Raw genomic sequence first — 25,508 nt, 5'->3', positions numbered from 1 at the left:
CGTGTTATCTGCTAGCTCCTGGTGTGCACGTTTTGGGAGGGGAAAGAAGGAAAACAGATAAGCCCAAGAGGGTTTGCACTTGCTCCTCAACACAGTGAGGCTCATTACCACGTTTGTCTCTCACAGGAGTGAGATTCCTGCAGCCTGCTCAGCTCCCGTGGTTGCTCTGCGCTCCACACTGCCCGAGTCAAGCTATTGAATTTTGTTGTAATAGATCTCTTATCTGTTAAAATATGCAGTATCTGGTCTGCCAAAATTATTCTAAGTTCATGCTGAATTCAGCAAAGCAAGCAAGGAAGGAAGGAAGGAAGGAAGGAAGGAAGAAAATCTTGTCTTCATTTTATATTTTTGGAGCTCAAGCTTTCATTTTTTTATTTCGTAACAGCATTTTGTTTAAAAGCATACCTGAAAATTAAAGAAAAATCCACATATAGAATTCTCCAAATGCAATTGAACCTTTTTTTCCCCTAAAACAAGATAGGTCAGTCAATGATAAAATGATTTATGTGGATCTTTTATTCTATGGGGAGCAAAAATAATCGCTCATGGACCTCTTTCCCCCCTGACTTTTCCATTTGGCTGGTGACAGAGGAATCACTCATTCGCATTGCTCTGATGGGGAACCTCCTCTGCTGGCAAATCATTCTCACCGCTCCCACAAGCACAGCTACCCCCGAGGCCGTAGGGGAGAAAAGATACCCATCCCTCCAGCAGCTTGGATGGCTTCCACAGATTGTCTTGGCATCAGCGGCGCCCAGCGCAGAGGCAGCGCCGAGCGGCTCGCTGAGTGACACACTGCCCTGCCGCCCGTGCTGCGAAGCGGGCTGGCAGCTCAGCTCTCCGTGCTCTGGAATAACCCCGCAGCCTCCTCTTCCTCCCCCATGTCAGAGCCGCAGAGCCCGGGGGTGCTCCCCAAGCTCCCCACCGCAGCTGAGCGCAGACGCACGCCGTGACAGTCCCCACGTTTGGGAGTCACGAATGTGTGCGGTGCCACCCCCAGGGCTCGGCTGGAGAAAACGAAGCCTCTTTGCCGAGCTGTCACGATCAGGAGGGAGCCTTTTTTCCCCCCTCCCGATTATTTTGGCATTCGTTAGCACTGGGAGGCACAGAAGGACCTTCAGGCACGGGCTGACAGGCTGCCCCAAGCGAGGAGGGCACGTGTCCTGCAGCCCGTGCCCCTTCCCCAAGTGGCCGGCCACTTGGCGCACACACCTTCATCCAGCTCGTGCTGCCGAGGGCTCTGCGGGCAAGGTGATGCCAGCATTTCCAGCCCCTTCCATTGCCCCACTCCTCAGATGCAGGACAGGAGAGGCAGACAAGGGACAGTGCCAAATCCTGTAGAGCATCAGGCAGAAGAAAGTGCTGGGCCACCCTCGGCTGGGTGCACACCCAGACACGCTGTACAGAGCAGCGCTGGGATCCTGAACCACCCTACAGGCAGCAGCTACCTGCTGAGTTAATTCGCACACCGGAGGGGCCAAATTCCACAGGTTTGCCAGGAACAGCAGCTCTTCTGAGATGGACGGCTACAAAAGCAGGCAAGGACTAGGACAAATTTGATGGGGAACTAAAAAAGTGCTTTTGCCATGAGCTTCAATCATCATTTTCACCATACGTGAAATCAGAAAGGGCTTCAGGATTTAACTCGGGGAATTTAGCAGCTTACAGAGATGACAGACTTATCAAATGTTTTAAATGAATCTCTGAATGAACAAGGTCCTTCTGTGCCCTTCAACTAAAGTTGTTCTCATATTTTACTTATACTGTTGCAAAAAGATCTACATATATATACTTTAAATTCCGAATCCCCATGTATTATTCAAACTGAGAAATGCCGCAAAGGGAAAACACGTTTTAAGTTACTGCTGCTTCTTTTTTTGCCTTTTTTTTCCCCTACGTATGAGCCATTTCCTTCACTTTGGAAGAAACCTTTACATCTCCTTAAGGAAAAGCATCCTTCTCCTCGAGGAACACAAAATATATATCAGACAGAGAAAAAAAAAAAAAAAAGGAAAGAAAAAAACAGGTTGTTGTTCTTCTTCCTGGGGGAAAAAACCTGTTTGACTCTAAGCTCTGCATTCTGAGCTGGAAACCCTCCTACAGAAAGGATGCCTGAAGAGACAGGGACGATGCTCTGCAATGGCTGCTGCTGCCTGACCCAAAGGTGAATTCAAACGTCCCCTCCCTGAGGAAGGGCACCCCTTCACCAGGCTCTGCTCGGACAGACCTGCCGCCCACCATCACAGACGCTGTGCTCGCTGCCCCAGCCTGCTTCCCTCTCCTGCAAGGCTCCCAAACTCAGCAAGCTGCTCTGCAGCCAGGCCGTGATGAGAGGACAAGCCCAGCCCAGCTCAGAAGGTGACCTCAGAGGTGCCCTCTGCCTCAGAAGATGAGCCATGAAGGAACAGCCTCAGCTTTGTGAGCAAGCTGGACCCACCAGCCCAGGGCTTCCAGCAGCAGAACTACAAATCAGCTGAGGAGGAAGCATGCCCGGCTGCTTTAATTCAGCCATAAAGAGGATGCAACTTCTTTGTTCAACCATTTGTTGGCTGAGAAGCTGCTTTGTGTTGTCTTCTGCGTTCAGCTCTCAGATCTGTCACTCTCTGCATAAGAGCATCTCTACATCTCCTGAGCCTGCACCAAAAAGCCATGCCATACACTGATTTCCTTTGAACCCTCCATCAAGTTACCACAGTCTGAACAAAATACATACTTTAATCTTTTCTAGATGTACTTTATACATATAGCAGTGCAGGTGGTCTTCAACACACACATATTTTGCTTGACACCTGCACCACTGCTGCCAGCAGCCTGTATTAATTCACAATAGTGGGATTAAGCCGAAGCGTCCAAATTTCCAGCGGAGTCCCTCAGACTCAGTGTCCTTGTTTGGCCTGGCTCAAAGTGACAAGCCATGCCTTAGAGCCAAGCACATAAAAGAGAGAAAGAACATAAGAAAGGGAGACCACGCGCAGGAGAGCTGCCTTTGCCCGTCGAAAAGGCAGACGAACCATGTGCTGGTTTTACAGCACGGTGCTTACTGCGACCGACGAACGAGATACTTGTGCAGTCTGTTTTCCCTAGGCACTGATAGCTTTGGTTATACAAGACGCCCCTGCATGGACCTGCTCCCCCACAGCTTCCCAAAGCCCACAATTACTCATGCCCACCACCGAGCCAGCCTGAGCTTGTCCCAGATGCGAGTTCTCCCCGTACGGGAGCGGGAGAATTCCATCCTCACTCTGCACAAGCTGTGAAGCTGAGCACAGGGTGCCAGCTCTGCTCGCACCCATGCTTACGGAGTGTTGTAGTTACAGCACTGAGTTGCACATCATAAACATTTAACCGACGTAAGCCCCCAGCACTACTTTTACAAAAGCCAAGAGCAGAGGGGACACGAGCCCCACCACACTCCATTTCTGCAGCGATGAACGTTGCTGTGGCTCCACCATTGCCATCTCATGAGCAGCGGGTTGCCCAAAGCGTGGCGTGCTGGAAGGAGCATCGGGAATTAGGTCTCTGTGTCAGGGAACTGCCCCGTGCCTTGGTTTCACCACCTGTAAAACGGGGAGAATGCTCTCTGTTTGGCAGAGCCCGTTGGGTACCACAGACGTAAGTCACTCTGAAAGCTAAGGACTGGGTCGGGTACTCCCTACAGCTGTAAAGCAAGGGCACGTTTAAGAAGGCACCGGCAGCTCCCCTCGCAGTGCACCACTTCCAAATGGGATTTTAGCCCTTGTGAACACGGATGTTTCTCACGTTCCTCTCACTGTCTTAGGAAGCACTGAGCCAGCATATCATTAAGTACACATAATCACTGGGGTTGTGGGTCACTGCACAATGCATGCACATTCCTTAAAACCGTTTCTATTCATTTGCATGTCATTTTCTATGCACAAGAGCAGCTCTGCAATGAATAAGTAATCCGGCACAAAACCCTCCCTGAATAAACAATCCGAGCGGCAGCAAACCCGGCGGCACGCTGCCTCCTGAGCCACACACCTGAGTCCAGGAGCAGGGTGTAACGCTGAAACAAGCCTCAACTTAAAAGGCTGATGGCAGGAACTAAAGCAGGGAGTGTCGATAGCCTATTGAAGGCCAGCTGACATTTTAAAACCAATTAATTTATCTTCATTTTTAATTTTATCAAATGAATACAGTGCTGGTTACAAGTGATGGACTGACAGCTCTGAAGACCAAACAGCTCTATTTTTACAGCACTGACTAGCATTGATCCTTCTTCTGAGTCAATAAAAAGTCTTCTTTAAATCACTCTGGTGTGTAACTTGCTAAACACCTTCCTTATCAAGACAGTCCATGCAAGTCGAGGCAGTTCTTAGATTTCAGCGATTCTTTGCAGGTCTTCAGTGAATCCAAGGGAAGCAGAACTGGACCCGTGCAGCTGGGAGCACTGTGGTAGGGCCCATAAAAAGACTCAGCACTTACATCCCACTGCAAAAGTCACTCAAACTGTGATGTGACAAAGCGTCTTGGTATCTAGGAAGCAGGTCTGGACTTCCCACCCTCTCAGTCCTTGGCCTGAGAGACATCACTCAATAGCAAATGGAGATGGAGAGGAATGAGAAAATTCATCAGCGAGACTCCCAGGTCCCACTTTTGATCCTACAAAGAGTGATTCTTGAGACAAAATGACAACACTTTTTGGGCAAGAGCCATTTTTTGGTCTGGACTCACAGGGTAATTAATATGGAGGATGGCCCAGCAGGCTACCACTCACCATAATATGAGGGAAAAAAAGGCAACGCGTTTCTTTCCCTTTGAATATGTCAAGGCACACTATATTTCAGATATTTTATAGCCTCTTTTGGTAATTGCTTTAAAACAGACTGCTAAAAGAGTCTGGTTTTCATAGCCTAGCCCATTGCAAGTCTTGAAGCACTTGGCTAGCTAAATGCAATCCCTGCCCCACAGCCTGTGCACCAGGGATACTGACAGCAATGCAACACCGTCATTTTCTTTCCTCTTTATTGACAACAGTGAGAGTAAGTGACCTTTCACGGTGAGCGAGAGGCTTTCTGCAGGTCAAATACCTCAATCCACAGAGCAGAAGAGCAGCCATCAGCTAGCTCTGACACCTTGCTGCAGTCGTGACTGAAACACTTCAGATGTGGAAATGAGGCTTCACGAAAGGATTAATCAACAAAATATTAATGTATAGGGGAAGCATGCAAGGACTGCACAAGTTGATGGCACATCGTAAGAGATGAGTAAACAAGGATCACAGCCTTTTAACCACGATACTAACAAACACCTGAGAAAAGTACCTGTTCCTAGCAGCTTCTCAAATCAATCTGTGTTGTTTTTCTTTACCTTAGTGGTGGTTTATAGCAGTGGAAAAATAAAGGAAGAAGTAAATAATAATCCCACTGAGAAACCACGAAGGGCCTTCTCCTGCCAGGTACTGAGTTCTCATGCCTACCAAGGACACCTGAGAGCACAGAGCACCGCTCGGAACCAAAACTGTGGGTGGTGGTGGGACTTCATCAGGGAAATGTGAGCAACACGTACACCGGGGCTGAAGTTTTCCACAAGGAGCCACGACTAAGCACGCACACACACATGTACAGAAGGATAAAGGGAAGCAAGGAGGAGAAGACAACCCCAAAATGCATTTCTAGGTCCTCGCAAGCTCAGTATTAGGTGCAACAGTCATGCAGCTGCCATCTGGAAAGCTTTCCGAGCTAATGAAATTCCCCATGCAACTCCGCTCAAGAAGTAGCACTTGATGGATCTAGTTATCAAATGGCCACGATTCTAATTGATCCACAGCTCATCGATTTCCTTGTCACTATGCAGAAATTAAGAGCAGGCTGTTGAAAAAACGCACCTACAGGGAGGTGGAAAAATCCAGTCCTGGGTGAGGCCACCCCGACCCAGCCGCCGGCTCTGTCTTGCCGGAGGACCCCTGGCGCTCGCAGTCGGAGCAGAGGCGGAGGGATGCTCGGAGGGGCTCGGGGAGGAGATGCGCCAGGACCCCGGCGAAAGTTGGGCGCGGAGCGAGCCTGTCCCCAGCCGGAGGGGGGGGAGAGCCCCCACCCCGGGAGCTGCCGGCTCCGGGGGCTGCCCCACGCCTCGGAGCGGGTCCCCAGGGCCCCGATCCTCTGTACTCACCCGGTCTCCTCCTCACCGGCCTTTTCCTGCCGCTGCAGAAGCGCACTTTGCTGAAGACCCCCAGAACGTGCCTCTCGCACAGGGAGCGCCCGTCCTTGCTGGGGCTGGAGCGGCGCTTGGAGGCGGACACCCGGTCGCTGTTGGACTCCCTCGCCTGCCGCTTCTGCCGGATCAACGAGCTGGCGATAGCCGCTGCCATCGCCGCTCATGGGCCCCCCGCGCCTCGCCAAAGCAGCTCCTCTCCGCTCCGGGGGGCGCCGCCGGGGCTGGCCGGGCGCGCTGCGCCCCTCGCCCCCGGGGGGGAAAGGGGGCCGGGGGAGCCCCGCTTAACGCGCTGCGGCCCCGAGTCCCGGCAGCGGGGAGGGCTCAGCCGGCCAGGCGGAGCAGGGAGCCCGGGCTAACAACCATGGCCGGCCGCCGGACCCCGCCGCCCATGGGGTTGCTGTCCCCGGAGAGCGCAAAGCCCGCTGCGGGAGGGTCGGCGGCGAACCCCCCCGGGTGGGCGGGCGGGCAGGCAGCGCCCCCGCGCCTTGTAAATCCGGGAGGCGGCCGCCCCGCTTGCAAAGGTCCGTCGGAGGCAGCTGGGGCCGAATCGGGGGAGCGGGGGGGGGCGCGGAGGATCCGAGGGGTTGGGGGGAAGAGTCAGAGCCCCCCCGGCCCGCGGCCGGCCCCGGCCCCAGCGCGGCGGCTCCCGGGCGCGCACATGGCCGCGGCTCCGCTCCCGGGCTCAGGGCGAGCCGCGCTGCATTTCTGCTCGCACTCCTCCTCTTCCTCTTCTTCCCCCCCCCCCCCCCCCCCAACTCCGCTGGCGGAGAGGGGAAGGAAAAGCAGCCCCAAAGGAGAAAAAAAAATTAAAAAAGCACCAGGCCGGCGAAGAAATAAATAATAATAAAAAAGAAGGCAATGCAATAAAATTAAAAAAAAAAAAGCGTCCCGGTTCGCAGGTGCGGGCTCACATCGCCGCAGCTCGGCGGCCCGGGCTCACACCGCCATGGCTGGCGCAGCTCCCCCGGCCCTGCTCGCCGCCTGTGTCCGGGCAGCGGGGCTCTCCCCGCCGCCAGCGCCCCGCATCGTCCGGCCCGGCGGGGGGCTGCGGCCGCTCGGCACCGGGGCGGCCCCGGGCCCGGCTGCAGCAGCAGGAGGAGCGATGCGAGGACGAGGAGGAGGAGGAGGAGGAAGAAGAGGAGGAGGGCGGGGGGTGCGGCTGCCGCTCCGCGCGGGGCTCAGGATGCTCCGCGGGGCCGCCCGACGGCGGCGGGGCGAGGAAGAGCCGCGCCGTGCCCGCCGCTCGCCTGCATCCTTCGGTCCGGCAGCGAGGAATAACGGGGGGGGGGGGAGCCGGGGGGAGGAGAGGAGAGAGGGGAAGGAGGGGCCGGGGAAGCCCCCCCCGGACGCCCACGCCGAGCGGGGCCGCTGCCAAAGCGGCGGGGAGTTCCGCAGCCCCGCGGCGGCTGGCGGGGTAGGGGGGGGTTGATACCGGCCGCGTGCTGGGGGAGAATTGCAGCTGCTCCCGCTCGCCCTCCTCCTCCTCCTCCTCCTCCTCCTCTACGCAATCCTACGTGATCGAGGTTCGGATGAGAAAAAAAAGCTCGCAGGCAGAGCGAGCAGACTGCAGCTCCGCGCCGCCCCTGCCCCTCCGGCCGGGCAGCCCCCGGGAGCCCCCCGCCGAGCTTCCCCCGAGCAGCCAGCCGTGTGCGGCCACCCCCGGCATCTCCTCGGCCGCTGCCGAAGGCTCCCGAGAGCCCAGCCCCGAGCAGCTCCGCGGCTTTCCCCGGTTCTCCGGGCAGGCAGCGAGCGGCAGCGGTCCCCAACTCCCCGGGGCTGCCTCTGCCGCCAGGGGTCCCAAGGCAGAGCGCCGCTTTGTAGCAGCCGGTGCGCTGCTCGGGGCAGCCCCAACCCCTGTCTGCAGCCACTGGGCTGCACCGAACTAAACTGAAGGTGCAGAAGTCATGGTCATCCACGCCAGGAACTGCTGTTGCTGCCCCAAGGATGGTGGCTCACCAGATTTCAGGTCCAAGTAACAGCTAGCATGTCTGTGTGCAGAAGGTGATGAGCTGTAAGACACCTAGGGGAGCACAGAGCAAGAGAGGGGATCTCAGCTGGGAAGAGAACACCTGCCCCAGGTGCACACCCAGACCAGAAGCCGTGGGGTGAAGCACGATTCTGGTTGAAGAGGGCACTTTAAACCAACTGGAGAATTCCCCCTGGGAATTACCAACTTCAGCAAAATAATCTGTGTCACTACATGGCAGCAAGAACGTCAACTCTGAACTATTGTAATGCATCAGGAAAAAAGGCAACCAAAACATCCATTGTGACCACAAAGATTAGCCAAACTCTAGCATTAATTCCTGATTTTCACTCTTAATCCTGTGCATGCCAACACGAGGTGGAATCAGGTTCTCCAGGAGAGAACATGGGAGGAAGAAATTCAAAACCGTTTGGGAGATCTAAACATCAGGCTGTTGATCTCTTTTTAACCGCTGCCATTTTTTTTTTATTATTATTGTTTTTTTTTGGAGCAGATTTTACTGTCCCAATCAATAAAGATTTTTCTTCCCTTTCCTGTAGCTAAAATGCTTCATATTTTAATTTTCTCTGCTGGATTATTTCACTTGACATCAAAGAGTGTTGCAGTACAAGGTACAGGCATGGCCTAAAGAAAGCTGTTTGCAATCAGAGAATCACTGCCTGAACTGCCAGTGAATTATCCAAAGCTCCATCTTCAAAGGATGTGAGCAAATCTGGTATCTTCCCAAGAAAGAGGTTTTCCATCTCTATATGAAGATACTTTCTGCCTGTAGTCTTCAAATCTCTGGTAAAAGAATGCCATTTTATCCCCTGCTGTATTAGATAAGTTTCACTTACTTTGTCATGCAACTCATTTGTTTTCTTGTGTAGCTGCAAACGAAAAGCGGCAGCTCTGCACTTAAAAATGATCCTAATCAGCGACAAAGCTGGTCACAGGTTCTCCTGGTGATTTGTGGGTCTGAAAAGAAAGCCGCTGCAACCCTGAGAAGAAATGCTTCTCCCAGGTCTCTCTGCCTCTGCAGTGATGGAATTAAATTAAAGTAGAGCTTGTGAAACTGAATATAGTATTGCATGTGCTAACACACAGGTCTGTCTTTATTTATAGATGGCCAAGTAGTCCACAGGGTTTGGTTCCCGATGCAGGCACAGCGCCATGAACTCCTGGTGACATTACTGGCATGCGCATCTGCTCTGCACCACTCTGGATCCCGCCCCAGCTTTACAACATTTTCTGAGCAGCCCATGCTTTTACAAAGACCGAGCAAGCCCAGAGCGGTCTCGAGCCAGAGAACTGAAGGCCAATCTCATCATGTCCCTGCACTGTCATTCTTGCAGGTGAAATGTGTTATCTTGGGTGGGCTGCCAAGCAAAACAGAAAAGCCTCTCATGCCTTGTACCCTGCCAGCAGTTCTATGCTCCAGCTTCCATCTGGGTGAATGGAGCTGAAACCATCTCCATCCATTTCCACCTGCATCAGCTACCCCTCTGTGAGGGTGGTGCAGCACACGCTGCTCCACGAGCCGGTGCCGCAGGCAGGGTCTGCGTCCCTCGCTGCTGCCAGTGGAGGTTGAATTGTTTGAGCAAACCGGGCCAATGGGGCATTTTTCCTTAAGGCACATAATTCTTTACATTCCTATTTGTCCACATCCTTTCATCTCTCTAAAAAATACTAATAGAATATTAATATCTCTGTATTATATAATTATTAAGGCAGCTTTTCTCCCCTGGGCTCCCTCCTCACTTCCCGTCCCAGCCCAGAAGCCGCACAGCCTGCGCTTTGAAGAGGGAAGGAGAGAACAGCGCCCATTCATAAAATGAACAAGCAAGATCGTGTTGTGATCACAGTGGAGAGAGACCGCAGTGGTCCTCCTGTGGTTTGTGGACAAAGGCCCCATCCTGCACACAGGAGCAAGCAGAGGGTCAGGCTGCCCACGCTGCAGGAGAAGCAGACTGCCGACGCTTATTAAGCATCAGTAATTCTGCACCCTGAGCTCAAAGGAGGCTACGCATTAGGCACGGGCTGTGGAAGGAGGCCAACATAAACATTTCAACATTTCACTGTCATCTCTGAGGTTTTGCTCACTGGATAAATAAACTCTTCTCTCCTCGGTACTGAGGTTTAAAATGAAGACCTGGATGAATTTCAGGGCTTTGGTGGGTTGAGCAGAGAAGAGATCTAGAATTGCCTTCCCTTATCTTCCTAAACAGAATGATCTATCTAGGTCAAAGCGGAGGTTACTGGCATCTTTCCTCAGCGAAGTGCAATAATTCCCGCAGGGCTGCTAACAGAATATCCTGTTTATTTTTCATAGATCCTTCAAAAGCCATGGGCTACGTTCTGTAGATTCAGTCATTAGACATATCTCAGCTTTACTAATTCTGTACGCAGGGAGCTAACTACAGATAGAAATGTATGCCTTTTTTTTTTCCCCTCTCTCTTTTTTTCTGCATAGCTACTGAAAATGCATGCACAAAAGTTAAGGAAGAGATTTAAATTTAATGCCACTTTAAAATGTATCTGTGTATTTCTGTAGCTGAATGGGGAAAAGAATGACACCCATGTCTGGCCAGTAATTCTGAATGGCCCAATTCACCATTTTAGAGCAGCATAGCAACAAAGCTCTTCCAATAGGGAAGCACCGCTGACTTTGAAAGTCTGCATGCAGCCACCTTTTAAGAATTGTACCCAATTTCCACACTGTGTAAATTACATCTAAAATATGTGCTTTGTCAGGTCTGCTTATGAAGTGGAATCAAGCCCATATCCATGTTTTATTAACTTTATTCTTTACAAGGTAGCCCTTCGCTGCATGTCTAGCATAATTAAAATTCATGCAGCTTTGGCATTCCCCAGTCTCTCTGCGTGGGCGGACTTTTTAAAAAAACATGCCTGGGTAACCTGATAAGGAAAAGAAAAGACCTTACAGTATTTTGCTTGTTTTATGCGCAGGGTAATTCCGTTTACAATGCATGGCTTTATATCTATGTTTGGATGCCTAATAAGAATTCACATGGCCCCTTAAAAATCTGCTGTTCTGGGAAAGAGATCTGGCCCTAAAACAGCAGCGGAGCAGGGAAACTGACTGGATTTCTGGTCTTTTCTCGCACAGCTGAGCTCTGAGCTGACTAGGCCTTTTAATAAACACAGAAGAACCTGCATCATCTGACTGCTATATTAAAATAATTTATTTAATGGGCCCCTCACCCCCTTTTTTTGGCTTCAAAGATTCAATTAAAACAAAATTTGCAACTCATCATGAGAGTATTCATTAGCTTAAGCAGTGCCTTTAAAAACAACTCTAGCCTCGGGAGAAGTTGGGCTTGGCTGTGTCTTAGGGCCAGTGGCAGGTAAGCGGTTACGCAGATTGCAGAATGAAACCACTGCTGCAAAAACTGGGCCACAAGCAGCAGCGACACAGCAAAGCCAACTGCAGCCCAGAAAAGGAAATAGTCCTGCTTGGGTTTTATATGTTCGTATACATGGTTTTGCTTTCTAAGAGAGGATTTCTGCTTAACAAAAAAGGTTTTATTTCTCCTCAGTGACTTGTTGCCTGCACCAGGTGGAGGCAGGGAATGCAAGAAAGCTTTACTTCACTAAAGGTGACCATGGCTGTCTAGGAATGAAAATGTCTTGGTGCATTTTCCTTCAAGAAGCTGAATATTCTTCGTCTCCCAGTTTCTGGAAGCACCTGCTGAAAGTGGCAGGGAATGAGATCGTCTAGGGGTGCTTCTGCTGCCTGCATCCTGCTGTAAAGGTGGTCTCCACCAGACAGACTCAAAGGGATTAGCAGCAGGCGAGGCATCTGAAACTGCTCCCACATTGGAAGAGAGCCTCACTGAAGGGTCTGCAATCAAGGAGCAGTGAAAGGACAGGAACTGTACTTGCAGATAAATCCTTGTGCAGGGCAGAGCCTCTCATCCTACACAGGAACACAGGCAACCAGCTGCTCTAGGCTTAGGGGCACACACCTCAGGCTGTGGGAAGAAGACCCAAGTGTCGCCTTGCCTGTACCACAGCTGCTGCATTTGAAAGACAGGACAGACAGCTGCCTCCCTTCCTTCCTCCCCCTGCCTCCTCCTCATCAGCAGGCTCCCTGCACCATCCAGCAACTCCTCCATCTGCCCCCTTGGGGACTTCTTCACCTGCAGCAATCGATGTGATAGCCCTAAGCCACAGGAGCCTGCCAGGAGCTGCAGGGGGAAGGAATCTGTGGACTTGAAGTTTCACCCCAGGTCCTGCATCTGTATTCACAGCACAAGAGAAAGAGGAAAAGACCACGTACCTTGTGCTTAATGCAGAGCGTGATTTAGATGCTGAACCACCACAGAACCACCCCGGTCGTGAGCCTCAGACTGAATACAGAGTCCTCTGTCTGAACAGAGGCCAAGGCCTCAGGCCGCAGGGCAGTGGCACTTTCACGAATGAGAGAACTCCTCCAGCCTTCCCCATCACCCTCTTTGAATCCTATCTGAGGACAGCCTACAGGCTACAATACATTTCAGCCCACACCTTCCACACCGTGAGAGGCCCAAGGCCAACGAAGGCCTGAGGTGTGGCTCATGCTTCTCCCCGCCCTGTGAGGAAGGAGAGCTGCTCACGCAGTGAAACCTCCTCACGTTGTAACCATGCAGCTGAACACCAATTCCAACCAAAACTGTTTCGAAAACTGTTGGGGAAAAGCCTTTCAACTCAAAGTTTCTGTGAAGCTGACTTTGCTGAAAGGCAAACAGAGCCTCCCTGATTAGATCTTGGCTGAGGCAAAACAGCCCAATGATGTGATTCAGAATGATAAAAAGAAGGGAGGGAGAACAAAAACCCCTATCGCATTCCTCCAGCAGGGCTGTGGGACCATCTGCTCCCCAGCAAGTCAAGGCTTGGTGGCATCAACCTCGTTAATGGCACTGGCATAGGCCAAGATGCGGAGGAAGGGAGCAAAGCTGTCAAGGAGAACTAACAAACTCTCTCTAGCCCCATAAATCTCTGTCTGCACATAATGGATTCTGACAGATCTAAAGAGGCCTTGGAAAGTTCCCTGACCCCAAACTTCACTTGTCTCCTTGCAGCCTCCAAATCCATGAGAAGCCCAGCACTCGCAGCCTAAGCCAGGTTGTATCTCTAATCCTGCCGGGCTGGGAGAGCCGTGCCTCAAAGGGCAGCCGACTGCTCTGTCACTCGGCAAAGACTCCTTGCAGCTCAGAGAGCTCACGGGAAATGCAGCGGCTCTGACAAAACCTGGTACTCCCACTGCCATCGAGCCCTGCAGAGCAGGACTACTGGGACATTAATCCTGCCCGCAGGATGCCTCTGAAGTTACATGCATCCAGATTGCATCTTATTTAACCAGACCTGCTTATTTCTCCCAGATACTGCAAGGGCATATTCAACACTAAATGTAAATAAGAGATTACAATTGTCATACAGACAGGATGAGGCTTGAAGACTCCCACATTCCCTGTTGTCCTAAAGTGCAGTGTAATGACGACCTAGGTGAATACATTGCTTCCCCCACATACCTCCCTGCCTCAAAACACACCTCTTGCTATTTGTTTCACCATTTATGTCCCTCCCCAGCAGTAAATCAACTTTTCCATCTCCCCAGTAAAATGAAATCCCCCATCTTCTCTCTCCTGAGTCCCACAAACAGTCATTGCAATCCAGACAACAATAAAGGTATCAGGAGCCTGGAAGCAAATCTAAGTTTGCCAAGGACACGAAGACTAATGCAGCAGCAATTAATGATCGCAGCAGGTCTGATGAAGGGACAAACCCGAAGTGACCGGGAAATGGAGTGCATTCAAACAAGTTTCATTTTAATGCAGCCAGCACAAACCACCGGGGACAGAGAGTGTAGGCTACATTACCTCAAGATTGGGCACGCTTTTCCAGAAAGCAGTGACTCTGGAACTGGGAGCCGTGAGAGATATATGACTGAGCAGGAGCTTTCTCTGCAGGACTGGAGCTGAGAGAGCCCAAGCCACCCCTGGGGTGCCCCAGCAGAGCAATGTGGAGCAGAAGGTTCCGGTCATACCCAATTTTGCAAATACCCTTAAGGTAGAAGAAACAAAGCCTGGTGGCCAGCTGATTACTGTTGATCTGCTGTGCTCAGTTTGGTGATACTGTGGCCACTGATAGCTTGCTGTTGCTCAGAGTCTGGCCATGGGAGGAAAATGTTTGAGGCGCTCTGCATCCAAAAGAATGACAGAGAGGACTTGGCCCTGACTGATAAATCTCTCACCTCTCAGTAAGAACATTTTGAAAACAAGGGACTCTTCAATCCAGCAAAGTCAGGATGAGATCCGGAGGCTGTAAGTCAAGGCAAGGCTCGTATTTATTGTTAATAGCAAAGGTAATTCATCAAGAGAATGATATGGCAAGAGTTGTGATGGATTCTCTATTGTTTTATCCTAAGAGTCAACCTCTTTCAAAAATAGATGAGCTGATATCATAGCACACGGGGTACAAAGGACCCTGGAGAGGTCACCCCTGCACCGTGCCAGCAGCGCCTTCATCACCGCTGACAAGGTTGGTCCGAGCCCTGCTGAGGGACCTGCAGCAGTGGAAATCCCACAGCTCCCTTGGGAATGTGGCTCTGCACTACCCTCAGCTGGGAACAGCTCTTCCTAACCTCTCATCCAAATGTCACTTCTCTAGAAGTTTCTTGCCCTATTGATATTCCTGTCACAGAAGACTTCCTGGGCTTGCTCTGTGCAGTCTGGACTCCAGTAACGCAGGAGACCAGGCTGTGCAACCACAGTCCTTTCCGCCTCACCTCTGGGACTCACCTAGCACCAGAACTAATATGAACAGAAAGCCACGTTGCAGAAAACCTCAAGGTTTCAAAGCTACGTCTGTGCCCCAAAGAAAGGAAAATGAGACCTTTCGGAGCTCACTGTGAAATGCCAGAGGAGCAAGAAAGCACAGCACAGCGGGGGAGCTGGTGGCCCACCACTCTCAAGACCAGGACTCAGATCTCTGCTTCTGCACAAGGCCATGAAACCAAGTCTCTAAATCCCTGTACAGTGGTGTTTTTGTTTTGTTTTGCTTTGTTGTTGTTTTCCTTTTTTTTTTTTTTTTTTTTGAAAGGACTATTTCCTTTCTCCCTCCCACCGTTTTGATAAAGTGGCATTTTTGAAGGGAAAAAAAGTTCCATTACCAGTTGTTTGGCTGCTCCTTCTACAGCCATCTGCCACAGCCTCTCAACCTTTATCACTCAAACGTATCTCCCTCCCATGAATTGCATCTTTGGCCTTTTCTGCCCTCAGACTGTTGAACTCTAGAAGAACTTGGAGCAGAAGCTGCAATAGCTGCTTCAACCACTTTGTAGGATTCTTCTGGGGCTTTCCAAGAACAACTGTTGGACATGGGCAACCCTGTTCCCTTGCTTCCTTTATTTCTACCATCTCTACAGCTCATCTGTGGCAAAGATTTCCCGTACTGTGTGATTTCTTTCCTCCTCTCTGTTTGGCTATGCGTTCCTGCTTGCCTGTCTTCCCTTCTTGTGTGCATTTCCTTCCAATGAGTAACACAAAACACGTTATTCAGTTAAAGGGCTGTTGGAGCCCTCACACAGACAAGCCATTGATTGAATTCAGTGCACAGAGACTACCCCTGTAAAACAGCAGAAATAACTAGAGAGACCAACGCCCTTCTACCAAGCATGGAGAAACAGACAATGGGTCCTGCTTACCCATCAAAGTCCTGTCCTAAAGCCTCCCCTTTTGAAAACAGCTGGGATGAGAGCACAGGAACCCCTGAGTTTGCCTTTCTATCACCACAGAGAGGGCTGCAAAAGTGGGAGCTCTCTTTTCCCCAGCCATCCTCCCCCATTCTCCTTCCCCACCACCCCAGGCACTGTCAGCTTCCCCCCCACCATGGCACCCAGCACAGTGGCCATGAGCCATCCTCGCCGCTGGCCCCAGGGCATTTGCAGGAGCCTGGGGGCACTGGAGGGGCAGCAGGGGCACGGGGCAGCCTCTGGTGAAGTGACAAGCTGGCAAGGCAGCCAGCAGCCCTCCAACTAAAGGTGCTGTAGCGCTGCCAAGTGTTGTCGGATGCAGGGAAACTCACAACAAGAGCTTTCATCTTTCATTATGATTGAATACGTCTACTCTGGCCTGTTGGAAATGTTGTCTTCTGGGATGCTGTGGGCTCACCAAAGTTCATGCAAGGTGGTATGAACCAGGGGGCAAGTCATTTGTGTTTGTTCCCGCAAAAGCTTCTCCACAAGATTAGCTGTGATTGCAATTGGAAACTGTATGAGTGTGGGGGTGGGGAGTCTAAATTAAAAGCCACTTAAGTGGGTGCTTGAGTAATTATTGGGAGGCTTCTGAAGAGACATTTTTGTCAGTAATTAAGGAGAACATGGCTTTGTGCTGGGTACAGGTGGCAATATGGCAGCAGAGATCAGCAGCACCCCATGCAGGGCTGACCAGCTATCCATTAACCGTACAGATGTGCTGGCATTTCCTGCCCAAAGAGCATCCTTCAGAGTTGAAAGAGGGCCAGGGCAACAGAGAAGGGAAAACCCTGCTACTCTCAGACTCAGATCCTCTCCACCTGGGATGCACAAAATGGTTTTTATAAGGCTCCCTAACTCCTGAGGCCCCTGTTCCTCAGCAGAGGTGGATCCTGCTGCAGCCTCTATCTTCAGCAGCTCCAGGGGCCCTGAATCCCTGGAAAACCTCCCCATCCAACGGAGCTGGGGCAGAACATGCTGGCTAGTTCGAGCCTTGAGGATGGTTGGCTTATGCCTCCATCAGCAGCATGAGCAGGTCAGTTGTGAGACTGGCTCCAAGGCTGCTCTCTCTCTTCCCTGGCTTGTTTTCATGGGCTTCATGCAGGCTTTGTCTCCCATTTGTTTGGCTTTGGGGATCCTCCTGTTTCTTCCAGAATGTCCAAAATACGTGCTCCCTTCTCAGTGCTGGGAGAAGAATGCTGTTTCTTCACTCTGCTACGGCAGGTGCTTCCAGAAACTGGTGCATCTGGTACCTCTCCAGCCTACCTCAAACGCTGCCAACTGTGGGGTTCAAAAAAAGGTGTCCTCGTACAAAAAGGCGGATGTGACAGTGAAGTGACTGAGAAATAGAGCCACCTGCAGCAACTTCCTCAGGCACTTAGGAAATTAAGTCTGAAGATCTGGAGCTACCAGGACAGCGTCTGCTTCCTCATTAAAGATGCAGGTAAAGAATCTCAAAGACAGAAGCAGCAAAAGGAACATATGCAACACAAACATGTCCTTGTGACGGAGCATATTTCACAGACACTTCATTACCTTCAACAACTTTCAGGTCCTTGCTTATTCACTAGCAAGTCTCAACTGTCACGAGCCAAAAACCGCGGGCTGGGATGATCAGAACGGACAGAACGAAGATGGCTTCCAGACCTGACGATGCTCCAGGGATCCCTCTGTGAGCGGCAGCCTCAGCCCCTTGTGCTACCATTGCTACTGGCTGAACCTGGGGCATGCGAGACACGCCTGTGCTGCACACCCCAGCTCTCGCCTCAATTACTCATGCCAGACAGACTGCTGCGATGCTCCCCTTCAAAACCCAGCCAGCACAAGGAGGCGGGCACCAGGCAATCACTCTAGAAAAAGCTACAGGCTACTCCCAGCCTTGCTATTTTGTATCTCCAGCAACTGATGCAAGCCTCTCACTTCTCCTTGACCCCTGGCACCACGTAGGGTCTGAAAAGTCTTCTTTCTGTTGTTATTTATTTAAACTATTTCACACGGACTCTGTCAGCTCAAATTTGGCCTAGCTTCTCTATTTTGTGAAAAAAATTGAGCATTCATAACCCTTCAGTCAAACAGAAAATATGCCCGTACCGTTACACAGCTCGAATGAAAGCTTTTCTTTTTAAAACAAAGGATGTTCCCTTGTGTTGCTTGAAACCCTGGCACCGGAGCAATTAAGGAAGTGAAACTGGCTACAAACTAAAGTAGAATGGACATGTTTCATAGATCTTCATTGCCCAGGCAGAAAGAAATGTAAACAGGGCATAAATTACAGCAGCCAGAGGACAGATAAGCTGAAGGACAATGCTGGCACAAGAGCAAACGGGCAGAAACTGGCCAAGAATAAATTTAGACTAGAAATTAGATATGGTTTCTAGCTATCAGAGGAATAAGACGCTTCCAAGAGGACCAGTGGGCACATCTCCGCTCTCATCCTGCCCCCCTTATTTTCACACACATTTGTGGAACGATGACAAGGCACAGCCTGCAATACCAGAAGCCAGGAGACCCTTTCTCTCATCTGCAGCAACAAGAACTTTGGTCTTTATCAAGCCCCCTTTTAAGGCTCTAAGAACAGCGAGACATTTGATATACACTCAATACGTTTTTTAAATGAGCACCGTCCCCTTAACCTTTGCTAATTGTTCTATCTTAAAATATATCCTGATGGCCTTTCTCATTTAACTGATGAATTAAAATAAGCGACGGCAATTATTGAGTGTTTTTATTTAGTGGTGTCATTAAATAAAGCACAGGAAAATAAGATCCCATAAAACACAACCGATGTTATGGAAGCGCTGCTAGGGATGCAGTGACAGGAGGGTACTCAGTCAAGTGTTTATATTGTTACTATCATTCAGACACCAGCTCAAAACCTTATCTAATTTGAAAGCCACTCCTGCGGATCTTTGCTATCGATCGGCGCTGGCTGCAGGGCCACTGCTTGCCACAAGCTCACCCCAGGATGGGGAGGATGCCAGCCGTGGCCCTCCTGCGTGCGGGGCTCCACCTGGCTGAATGTGTCTGCTCTGCTTGGCGGACACCCTGGGGATCCAGTGGCAGCAGGGTAGGGGGCATCCGCTGGACGGGGTGGGTCGGGGAGAGGAATACCTCCAGGGATATAAGCTGTGCCCTCGGGGAGCTGGTTGAGCCTCCAGCCTCACGCAGCAGCCTGCCCAGAGCCCAAACCTGATTTTTCCTCCACCAATTCAGTTGCAAGTGCTGCTCCGGGGACTGTCTGCACGGGGTCCCCTCGCTGCTCTGAAAGCCACGACAGGTCCATCAGCCCCTTGCAAAGCCGGGCAGTGTCACCCACTGCATTAAGTGTTCCCGCGTCCGTACAACACACGGGGCTGCGAGGACAGAAGGAATGGGTGAGCTGCGTTTGTGGACGGCTCCGAGCAGGAGCCCCTGGTGACCCGCCAGGACTGCCGTCTCCCCTCTTCCCCACTCCTCAGCCTAAGGAAAATTATGCTTATGCCTGTAATTTCTGCACTGAAGTGCTACACTGCCAGCTAATGCTGTTTAGAAATGAATTGCTGCTGCATAATGTAGGGCAGAACAACAAATACACATTAGCTACATATCACAAATCAGATAATTACCACCCGAGATATCCTTACGCATGTTCAACCTCTTGCACAATGTAATAGGACACTATCAAAATAGAGTTCGCATTACAATGACAGTTTTGGCTTTTAGCACTTTGGCTTTTGTTGTAATAAATTCTAATTTTCTGATTTTTATCTGCTCCCTTCCCCCCTGCTTCTGGTGGCACCGGAATTATGATTATGCCAGCTCTAAAACCAGACTGGCTGATCTTAGAGCAGGCTTTCTGCCTGATTCACGAGCACAGCACTGAAGCATTTGGGACACGACCATTGCAGCCCATCCTCAATGCCAAGGGCAAAGCACCACGTCAGCAGGCTCGCTGCTGCTCCCAGGTCCGCCACGGCCCCGCAGTGACCACTGGTGTTCCTTCTGCCCACACTGATGATAATGCTTTTGTGAGCCTTCGCCACAGGACAACTCACAAAGAAACTTTCCTGGAGGTGTCACGAAAGGCCCCCCCATCCTAAAGGATCAGCAACCCCTCTGCTGACACGTCTCTGCCTCCCACCTCAGCTCCTCTGCACCACAGGCTGTGACCCCCTTGTATTTTACTTCCCCCTGTGAGGCTGTAAGGAGAGCACCTGGCCCCGCTGCTGCAGAGCAGCCTCACCCCCCCGGCCACGCTCTCCCCCTCGCTGCCTATTTGCGCGGATTTACAGCTCGGGGGATGTTGGTGGCACGGCTGTAAATGACAAGGTTGCCACCTTGCTCCACCAGGACTTCAGTGTTTAGCACCGCTGTCCCTCTGCAAGCAGTACAAAGATGCGAGAGCGTGGCAGCCCCGATGTGGGGAGGACATGGGATGTGCCAAGCAAGGTTTTGCTTAATCTCGTTTCTTTTCCAGATTATTTAACCCTTAAAAGGTTAATTTGGTGAAAATCCCGAACTTTTAAAACTTCTGCTCTATTTTGGGGGGGATGAGGATTGCAAAATATCCTGGAACTTGATTTGTCTCTCAAGTGCAATTGCAGAATGGTTTGGAACACCCCAGGACACCTCAGATTACAGATTCAGGTATTTTTTCCAAAACAGTGAACAGAACTCATTTCACCTCTAAATTCAACATTGGTTTTGGTTGTGAGGGGCACCCTGGTCACCCCTGCACATCTGAGCCAAAGCTTTCTCGCCTTTGTTTCTAGCAGTCTGGAGTTTACAAAAACAAACCCAGTTTTTGCTTTTTCCACAGGGAATAGTCCTGAAAAGGTATTGATCAGGGATTGGAAGGGGCGCAATTCATCCTTTTAATAATGAAGCTGGACAATCCCAGGGTGGGAACATTCATGGAGTGATACGGGTGGCTTTGGCTGCCTGCTATGTCCCCTCCCCAGCTCTCGCCCACCCCCAGCTTGCTGGTGCTGGGGGACTGGAGCAGGTTTTATTTATGTTTTATAAATATTTTATAAGTATTTATTTTGTTTGCATTGCTCAGCAATAGGCAAAACACTGGTGCAATACCAACACTTTCAGCTATAGGTACAAAGCCTCAGCACTATCTGGGCTGCTCGGGGGGAAATCAACTCCATCCCAGCCAGCCCCCGTACAGCTCCTTATGCTGTAAGAGGCGTAGGCAGCCCACAGTCAAACCCACATGGATTTAAGAAAACGAGGATAAAATCAACACCTACTGACATCAGTCCGGACAGGTGCACGCACCCCACGTCCCCAGGACGGGCACCGCTAACAACTTGTGTTACACCACTTCCTTTGGAAGGGTAACTCCCCTCCCTTTCCTTTAGTACTGTCGTTGTTATTAATGTCTGCAAATGCTTTCAGAAGCTACAAAAAGCACTGTTTTTATATTAGCACGTTTTGCTACACTTTCAGTTCTTGTGGCACAGCTGGCAGCGGGCCGGGGTGTGTTTTGGGGCCTTTTGCACAGACCGGGCACCAGCTGCCTCAGCTGTCGGGACGCTGCCGAGCCTTGGGGCTTCCCAGGACCCAAACGTGTGAGATGGGGGGGCTGTTCCGGAGGGGGTTGGCTCCGGAATTTCCAGCCGGTCGAACAAGGCTGACCGCGAGGCTCACCCGTCCCTCCCGCGGACACTTTCTGGGAGCCGCATCCCCGCGTGCCGGCGGAGTGCCGGTGCCCCCCAGCGGCCGCTCGGTGCTCGGCACGGCCGCGCCGCCGCCCCCGACTCCGAGGCAAAACATTGCAGAAACCCCCCCCCCCCCCCCCGGAGCCAAATTTGCAAGACCCCTTCGCATCGGTACGTGATGGGGGTGAAGGTGGGAAGCGGCGAGGCAGAAAGGAGTTTGGGGTCCTTGTGGATGCCGGGTCGGCAAGGTGCCCTCGCTGCAAAAGAAGGGTCCTGGTGTCCTGGGCGCGGGGACACAGTCGGGCTCGTTGCCGTGGTGCCCAGGGACAGGACGAAAGGCGGCGGGCACAAGCTGAAGCACAGGAGGTTCCCTCTGAACACCGGGAGGCACTGCTGGGTGCCGTGGTCTCCATCCCCAGATACCCAAACGCTGCCCATGAAACCTGCTCCAGGCGGCCCTGCCTGAGTGGGGGCTTGGACCAGGTGACCTCCAGAGGTCCCTGCCACCCTCAGCTACTCGGTAACTGTCACAGTCCCCAGAGCTTTTGCTGGGCAGCTTTTGCCTTGCTCCTGTTTGCCAGGACTCACCCCACCTCGGCAGCTGGTGCAGGAGGCCTCATCCTCTGGCTTCTCGGGGACGGAGATGCTCCCTGCCAGCCCCTGCACGCGCTGCTGCCGCAGGTGGAGCTGCAGGCTCACGGCTCAGGTCACGCTGGCAGCGAGGGCAGAGCATCGCAGAGGATTTGCCATGGGCCAGGACTTGCTGCAGAGTCAGCTGAAGGGACAGGGGGCTGCTGGCAGCCAGGAAATGCTCCTCTCAATGCCTGGGCTCAAAAGGAGCGAGGAAAATGAGGGGTTTCCTCCAGCCCCCCAGGCTAGCAGGGCAGGGCAGCTCACCACCCTGCTTCCCAACAGCAACCATTGCAGCCCCTGCTTGCTGTATGCAGCAAATCAGCACCTTCACCACAACCCAAATAAAACTTCCCTGACTCAAACCCTGAAACCTGGAGGTTTTTGGTTGAACAGAAACTTCAAGTAAACCATTTCTGCTCAAATTCACAAGATACGCCTGCCCTTAAAATCAGTGACGAGAGAGAGAGAGAGAGATGCTCCGCACCTGCCAAGGGGGGGGGGGGAGGGCTCAGGGACTTCCCCAGGAAAGCCGGGCCCTTTCTCAGGCTGGGTTTTGTCCTGTGTCCCCACAGCAAGGATGAAGGGAGGACCAGGGACCCACTGCCCCTACGACATCCCGTGACAGCCAGCAGCTCAGTGCCACCTGCTGCTGGCCTGCACACATGCAGCACAGCTGCACCCCTTGAGAGTTCCCCCAGGGCTGCGAGACGAGCCCCCAGATGCGAATTCCTAGGAGGGAGCTTCTCCAGCGAGATGGTGACCCTCCTGCCTGCCTGTGGCCACCACTGACACTGTCACAGTGTCACAGCCCTAGGTCCTGCTAAGTCAGGCTTCCCCTGCCAACTACAGCAGCTACAGGCGCCCTGCGCTTCAGGCCAGCAAAGCGATCGGTCTCACCATCCCCCCGTTGGACATCTGCACGTGCTTTGACCAGGATATTTGGTGCATTCGCACTATTTTATAGCATCAGATTGAAAACAAAATCTGAAAGAACTGAAAGCCAGGAAAAAGTTGTTCTCTGTCACTGAGCATGCACCATGGTCCCCTTCCCTCCTGCTGCAAACCCACCCTGTAACAGGCAGAACAGCCCCAGCAGCGTGCGGCAGCACCCGGCCACGTGCCCACGAGCACAGCCCACCAAAGGGAGACACCGAGTTTCAAGCAAGCCCCAGGCAGCCAAGTCAGAAGCACATCAGAGCTTTGGAGTGGGCATCGTTAATCAGCACGGCTGTGTTTTACAGCTAATCACAGAGACCATAAGGGTTTCAGTGCTTTTCTCTGCCCCACGAGGGATATGAAAGCTTCTCGCATCCTCCCCTCCTGCCTGGTCCCGGGTGGTGCAGCCCAGGACTCGCTCTGAGCCAGGAGGCACCTGAAATAGCCTGGACCTGCGTTTGCCTCACACACAAATTTTACAGCGGGGGGACGGTTTCTGCTCCTTTACCACTCATTTTTACCATAGTCATCCTACACAAACAGTGAAGCTTAGCCTCAGACCCCAGCTGTCAGGATACACACCCAGCAAAATCCAGCGAGCGCCCCTGGGCACATCACACAGCAGAGGACACCAGGCAGCACTGCCCCATCGGTTCTGGGTATCACAACCCGCAGGGCAGTGTAGACACACAGATTGCAAAGGAAAACATTGGCTAACTAGCTTGGCCTTTGCTGCACTGCTTGTTCATTTGTCTGCGAGCTGTGCAAGTCCCCGCTCGCTCTGTTATTCAGCGCTATTTGTTTATGCTGCCTCGAGCGGTTCTTGCTCTGCCAGTCATGCAAGCCCGACGTTTGTAATTTGTCCTGTAAAATAGGAAATTAACGTAGGAAAAAGGCTGCATACAGCTTTCCACCACAGCGTTAATATCCAGCGCTATATTCCATTTTAATGGAATAAAAATCAGTTTGTGCTGCACTGGCTAGTTGTTAGCTTGGGAAAAGGAAATTTCCACAGACGTGGTCCCACATCCTGACGGCAGCAACAGCTGAGAACAGATCACGGGGGCAAAGCTTCCAAGTGTCTTCTCTGGAAACAGGTTTACTCAATATTTATTCTCGGGGAGATCTTCAAAATTTACGGAAAGTGAACAGAACAGAGACACAAAAGCAGACATTCCTGCCTGAACGCCCGTTTCTCCCCACAGTCCCTGTTGGCCGTCGCTTTAGCTCGCCATGGAACAAGTCCTGCGGAGCCACAGCTGAAAGGAATTTATGCTGGAAAAAGCCAGGACTTCACTGCCAGCTGCTCTCCGACCAGCACATATATTACAAAGGGACGACGGAGCAGTCCCTCTCATCTCTGGCCTATTTAAATAAACCTTTGAGGTTACCTTGCCCAGTAAAATCACCCTCAGAGCCCGTTATTTCTAACGCACCACCGCTTTCTCTCCCGGGAGCTACGTGCCGTCCCAGCACAGCCTGTTTGTACAACCAGGTGTTTCCTACCCTGGGACATGCCCTCTGCAGTGCCACTGATCACCGCAAGCAACAAGTACGGGCAGGATGCTGCAAGGCCTCAGCGGGCCGGTGCTGTGCCTTCCCCCCAGCAATTTTTCCAGCAGATTTTGTTCTGAGCATTAACTTTATTGGGAATAAAACGGCCTGAGAGCACAGTGCTGCACCTCGTTAGCTTTTACATCAGAAAAAGTAGTTAGGGGCTCTATGGGACAGTTCCATTTTATAGGGTTCTTCTGGCTTTCCTGGTGCTCAGTGACGCAGTTACGCTGATGTGACCAGCAGGCAGCGTAGCCCCTTGTGCTCCAGCAGGGCCTGGCTCAGGCTCTGACCCGGTGCGGTGCTGGCACGGAGCGAGCCCCGGTCTCGCCTCCCCGTGGTCCCACTGGCACCTTCTGGCAGCCCACAAAAAGCCAAAATGACTCCTCGTGAATCATTAATTATCATTACCCTGGCACGAAACACGTTTCACATAATGAATGAAAAGGCTGGCTGGAAACCTGCTGGGCACGGGAGCACGGCCCCGGGAGCAGGCACAGAGGTGCATTTGTGCAGGCCCCAAGCTCCTCAGTGGGAGCTGCTGGGCTGAAATCCCCCTCTCGGTAGCTACACGTGGGACCCAGATGTCTGCAAACGCTGCAGGAAAAATGTTCATTTTCACTAAGGATGTCACACGCATCACAACCCGGGCTCAGAAGTGCTTTTATTTTCCTCTCCCCATGGAAAACACCTTCCTGTGCTGGGTCCAAAGAGAGGGGTGGAGAGAAGTGAAGCAGGCTGGGCTTGGCAGACATGTTAAGGGACTTCTGTCTAAGCAGGGCTATTTGGAGCTCCCTGAGCCACGTGCCCATTTTCAGGCTGCCCCCCAAGGGAGGGC

The 25,508-nt window shown here is 51.9% G+C and overlaps 1 protein-coding gene across 4 annotated transcripts in view; it reads right to left on the bottom strand.

The window, feature by feature from the left end:
- FGF12 (fibroblast growth factor 12) overlaps window positions 1-25,508 on the bottom strand; it is a 206,579-nt gene that overhangs the window by 89,132 nt on the left and 91,939 nt on the right. Inside the window, exon 1 of one of the 4 annotated variants that reach the window (XM_035334480.1) lies at window positions 6,133-7,456. The exons of 2 other annotated variants lie outside the window; for them this stretch is intronic. In XM_035334480.1, coding sequence (XP_035190371.1) covers window positions 6,133-6,331 — 199 coding nt within the window. In that variant the 5' untranslated portion in view covers window positions 6,332-7,456. Of the gene's footprint in view, window positions 1-6,132; window positions 7,457-25,508 lie in introns of those variants that run through there. One more of the 4 variants, XM_035334481.1, reaches the window with a different exon arrangement.

The sequence above is a fragment of the Oxyura jamaicensis genome, chromosome 9 (assembly GCF_011077185.1).
Source record: "Oxyura jamaicensis isolate SHBP4307 breed ruddy duck chromosome 9, BPBGC_Ojam_1.0, whole genome shotgun sequence".
NCBI classification, from domain to species: domain Eukaryota; kingdom Metazoa; phylum Chordata; class Aves; order Anseriformes; family Anatidae; genus Oxyura; species Oxyura jamaicensis.
The sequence above is the reverse complement of the archived record's forward strand: the minus strand, read 5'-3'. Positions and strand labels throughout refer to the sequence as shown.